General features: G+C 47.9%; 1 protein-coding gene across 2 annotated transcripts in view; it reads left to right on the plus strand.

The window, feature by feature from the left end:
* Nucleotides 1–5,000, plus strand: part of itgav (integrin, alpha V) — a 28,643-nt gene that overhangs the window by 10,767 nt on the left and 12,876 nt on the right. For both annotated transcript variants that reach the window (XM_076747640.1, XM_076747642.1), the window contains exons 7-11: nucleotides 1,874–1,996; nucleotides 2,483–2,527; nucleotides 2,788–2,831; nucleotides 2,925–2,981; nucleotides 4,059–4,111. In XM_076747640.1, coding sequence (XP_076603755.1) covers nucleotides 1,874–1,996; nucleotides 2,483–2,527; nucleotides 2,788–2,831; nucleotides 2,925–2,981; nucleotides 4,059–4,111 — 322 coding nt within the window. The remainder of the gene's footprint in view (nucleotides 1–1,873; nucleotides 1,997–2,482; nucleotides 2,528–2,787; nucleotides 2,832–2,924; nucleotides 2,982–4,058; nucleotides 4,112–5,000) is intronic.

A 5,000-nucleotide genomic window follows, 5' to 3' on the forward strand; every position in this document is an offset into this window, starting at 1 on the left:
CACCGACAGACTGGCTGAGATCAAACCATCGGACGTCTAAAAGCGTCAGCCGCACGAAGCGTCTCGTTCTTCACTGTCTTCAGTAGATCTAATAAAAGCTCCTCTGATGTTCCACGAACGACAAAGAAACGTCAACCTGAGCGAGCAGAAGAAAAGACGTCTGTCTGAGAAAAGACTCCACGAGGAGTCGTAGCTTCAAGCTAACAATGAGCACAAAGAAATGAGGTGAAAGACCTGTGATTCACGTCCAGCAGACAGAGCAGAGAAGAGCAAAGAGCACACGAGCTAATGCTAACAAACAGTCCAGTCCAGTCGTCCACTGGTTGAGAGAACATCAGGCTGAGGGTGGTGTTGTCCTCTCACAGCTCATGAACACAAATGATTAGCTTTGACATGAAGTTCTGCTAACACAGACATCAGAGGATCTGCTCCTGAACAGCAGATGGACGTGAGGCCAGTCAAAGCTCATCTGTTCCCACAGTCCTGTGGTGGGTTTGTTTGTTTTTCTGTCTTTCTGTGGACTAAGACCCCCCTTTAAAGCGGTCGGGGTCTGAACGGGGAATGGTTGACGGCTGTCACACCAGCCCAGGCGAACCGCACTAAGCTGGCGAATGAAGCAGGGTTTGTTTTAACCGAAACAAAGAAGCTGGGTGTGAGGCCTTCAGTGGGACTTAGCCTGTCATTATCTCACAAGTCCACACAAAAAGACACGTCCATCAATCTGATTCCAACAAGACACTCCTCCTCACTGCAGAACTCGCTCACGTATAGGATCAGAGCACTCGCATGATAACAGTCTGTACATCTGTGGGCCCGCAGCTAACAGGAGCGGCTAACAGATGCAGTTGACAGGAATGGCTAACTGGAGCCGCTAACAGGAGCTGCTAACAGGCGCAGCTAACAGAGCGGCTAACAGGCACTGCTAACAGAAGTTGCTAACAGTAGCTGCTAACAGGTGCAGCTAACAGAGCTGCTAACAGGCACTGCTAACAGAGCGACTAACAGGAGCTGCTAACAGAAGTTGCTAACAGTAGCTGCTAACAGGTGCAGCTAACAGACCTGCTAACAGGAGCCACTAACAGGAGTGGCTAACAGGAGTGGCTAACAGGCACAGCTAACAGCTATTGTAGCAGACTGTTAATGGAGACAGTTCGACTGTCTGACCATCTTAAGAGTTTAATAAGCAGGTGAAGAGCAGGCAGGTGAGGGTTCAGACGGTGTGTGTGTGTGTGTGTGTGTGTGTGTGTGTGTGTGTGTGTGTTGTAAGCCATGTTTGTCTAGTCGTTGGAGGGTGTGACAGAACACATCCTGAGCGCTGAGTCGGTGCCATGTTTTCTCTCTCTCCATGGTGAGGCTCCTCCTGGGGTGTGTTAGCCTAATTATTGTTTCCTGTTGAGTCAACACTCACAACTACACAGCCAACCACACACACACACACACACACACACACACACACCTCTGTTTGTGATTAGGCCGTTGTTAACACTGTGTGGTTCCTCTAATTACAGCCTGTGTGTGTTTTTCTAAACCAGCTTGTAAACAAAAATAAAATCACTTGTTCTCTTTCTCTTCTTTCTCATGCTCTGCTCTGTTCTTCCGCCTCCTATTGTTCTCCAACCATCTCTGCTCTGTCCTTCTCTTGTTCCCATTTCTGTTTGGGGTTTTTCACTTCTTCTCTCATTTTTCTCTCATCTCTCCGTTCACTGTTGTTCCCCTCTTCTTTTCTTCTTCTTTTCTTGTTGTTCTTCTTCTCATCTTATTCTTTTCTTCTTCTTTTCTGTTCTCTCTTGTCCTCTTCTTCTTCTCTTCTTCTCCTTTTCTTCTTCTCTTCTGCTCTGCCCTGTTCTCTGACGTTCTCTTCTTCTCTCCTCAGGCCAGCTGATTTCTGATGACGTCTCAGAGATTTTCGCCCGGTTTGATAAAAAGTACATCACATCGTATGCAAACACCCACGCCACCAAGTCAGCCAGCGCTCAGTATGATGACAGTTACCTCGGTAACCATGGGCACGCACACACACACACACACACACACACACACACACACACACACCTTCCTTTGATTCGATGACTGTTTAAACGGCGCTCTGAGTCTGTTCTGCAGGTCGTTAATTGAAGCACGTCTCCTCCTCCTCTTCCTCGTGTTAATGTCAGCCATGTTTATGAAACTAAACGAGCACAGCAGGTCATGTCACCATGGTGATTGTTATGTCCAGGTAGTTTTTGAAGGTCTTCCCAAAGTAAAACATGACTCAGCAGATTGAAGACGAGCTGAAAGCTCAAAAATCACAAAGAGGACAAAACAGATTGATGGAAGACAAAGAGGAGGAGGCGCCATCGTGAAACCACAGAGGAGTTTAGACTTCATGTTCTGAGCAGCTGTGTCCACAGTTGAAGCTAGCTGTGACCTTTGACCTGTGCGGCACACGTCCGTCCACTCGTTCTGTAGCTTCGCTCACTGAACCTGCGTCTCTGCTCGTCAGGATACTCGGTGACGGTCGGAGACTTCAACGACGACGGCAAAGAAGGTGAGAGACCACCCCGCCGCTTCGTCTGTCGATTATTCTGATCATTATGGGATGCGTCAGGTGCAGAGCTGCAGCTCAGTCGACAGAAGACGAGTCTGCGGCTTGTTTTATCTTTAAAGTTTATTAAAAAACACTGTTTGTTGGTCAGATAAAATAATTAAAGTAGAAATTTCAGTTTTCTGCATTTTAGAAAACAAACGATTCACCGAAAACAAGACTTGATGCAGCTGGTAGTCAACTGTGTCCTCTCATGTCCACAGATTATGTGACTGGAGTCCCTCGTGGGGAGAAGGCACTGGGCTACGTAAGTGTTAGAGGTGCACACACACACACACACACACACACACACACACACACACACCGTGAAGTGGTTTGATGTGTGTGTTTGATGTCTCAGGTGAACATCTTCAACGGCATCAACATGGAGTCCATGGTCAACTTCACAGGGACCCAGGTGAGCCGCACAGACGGACATACGGAGACACGGACGTCCAAAAAACTCAGACACAGAAGAATCGTCGTTGTTTTCTTCTGCACTTCCTGAAAGTCTCTTCTCCTTTCTAACGTTTTTGTTGGAGTTCTTAAAGGTACAGAACAGTCTGTAAACACAGAACTGAAGCCAGAACGTAGAACATCGCACACGTCTCCCTCAGTGTCCCACACGTTGTCGTTGAGACGCAGACTTTAATGAGCTCCTCCTCACTTCCTGTCTGTCCTCCATAAGTGGTCCTCTGAAGCCAGCAGCCTCTCCTTCATCTGTTTCCTGTCCCTCCGTCACTTTGCAGACGTCTCTGAATGTCTCCGTCTCTGTCTGAAGGTTGATTTGTTCACTGCAAACAGACAAAAAGCTGAGTGTTGCTGTGTTCTCTCTCCTTTAAAACACAACACGTGTCTTCGCTCGCTGCAGCGTCGTTTAAAGGTCCGTCGTGGAGGATTCAGAGGGTCATTCAGACTGTTACCATAGAGTGAGGCGCCATGTTTCTACAGGAGCCCTGAGCAGACAAACCACATGCTGACTCAGAGGGACCTCCAGGGTTTAGTCAGTTTCGAGGCCGCTGGCGGACAGCGTGAGGTGAAGGGTTTTCAGGTGGTTGTAATTTGATGAAGCGACGACTCACGACACGCCACACAGAGATAAGTAAGAGCTCGGTGGAGCCTGATGACGGCTGCTGTGATCACTGCGGCTGAACCTCCGCTGCAGCGTCACGAGGAGCCCAGAGCCGAACATAAAGCTGTAATGAGTTAATGAAAGGCTGCAGGTCGTCTGTGTTCAGTCACAGGAAGTCTTTATTCTGCTGTCAGCACACGGTTTTCACCCAGTGCTCTAATACTCTCCAAGCATCTGGTAGCTTTGAATGGCTGGCTGTGTGTCAACCCGTCCTCCTCCTCCTCCTCCTCCTCCTCCTCCTCCTCCTCCTCATGTGTCTGATGTCTGTCCTTTAGCAGTGATGCAGTGTGATGTTGTCATGCTCTGTGCTCTGTGATGAGCTCCCCCTCAGACCTCCTCTATAAGCTCTCCTCTCTCCTGCAGATGGCTGCCTACTTCGGACACTCGGTGGCTGCTTCTGATGTTAATAACGACGGGTAAGTCTGTCTGCTGTCGTCTCATTCACATTTGAAGACGAGGCTTTAATGAACTGGGTGTTTTCTGCTGTGGGAGCTCCTGCCCACAGCCCGACTGCCTCCTTCAGCTTCCAGCTGAAACAAGGTGTCACGCCACGTTTTGTCAGTGGACGTGAGTTATAACGGAGCTGCTTTAACAGAGATCATATCGCACCACGACGAACGCTCAAGCCTGTTTGATGTCAAAGTTTAAATTGTGGTCGCAGCTTTTTCTGTTATCTTCACCTTATAACTGCACCGTCCTCCCTCCGCCCGGCAGAGACGACTGAGAGCTTCGTGCTCGTCTTCATAAACCTTGTACTTACAGCAGCTGTTTTTCAGTTCAGACTTAGCTTCATGCTAACATCAGTGTTCACTGCGCGTAGTTTTATCATCACAGGTTGAAACTGGTTCTTGAACCAACTGACAAAGCTAACATTAGCATGCTAATATCTGACCCGGTTAGAGGTAATCTGGAGAACAGCTGACTCTGAAACGCACATTTCTCCATGTATGAACACGGAAAGAAAACTAATATCCAGTTACAGAGATTCAGCTTTGAGCCTCTAAAACTGACATTTTTGGAAGTCATGCTAGCTTGTGATGCTACAGTGGCTTCCTGTTGATGTGACTGACTGCTCTGATTGGACAGAGCTGCAGATGTTTCCTCACTGCACATTTACACATTACAGGAGTCTTTACTGGCTGTTTGAAACTAACGTCTCTGTTCAGACCGACTGAAGGATTTATAAATAGATGCTGGGACTCAGTCCTGACTCCGTTCTCCATCTTAAAGCTACATTTTTGGTATTTTCTCCAACGCACAGAGTTAAGACGACACGTTTCTGCTGATGGCTGTGATGTGAAAATA

This window comes from Chaetodon auriga, chromosome 13 (genome assembly GCF_051107435.1).
Source record: "Chaetodon auriga isolate fChaAug3 chromosome 13, fChaAug3.hap1, whole genome shotgun sequence".
NCBI lineage: Eukaryota > Metazoa > Chordata > Actinopteri > Chaetodontiformes > Chaetodontidae > Chaetodon > Chaetodon auriga.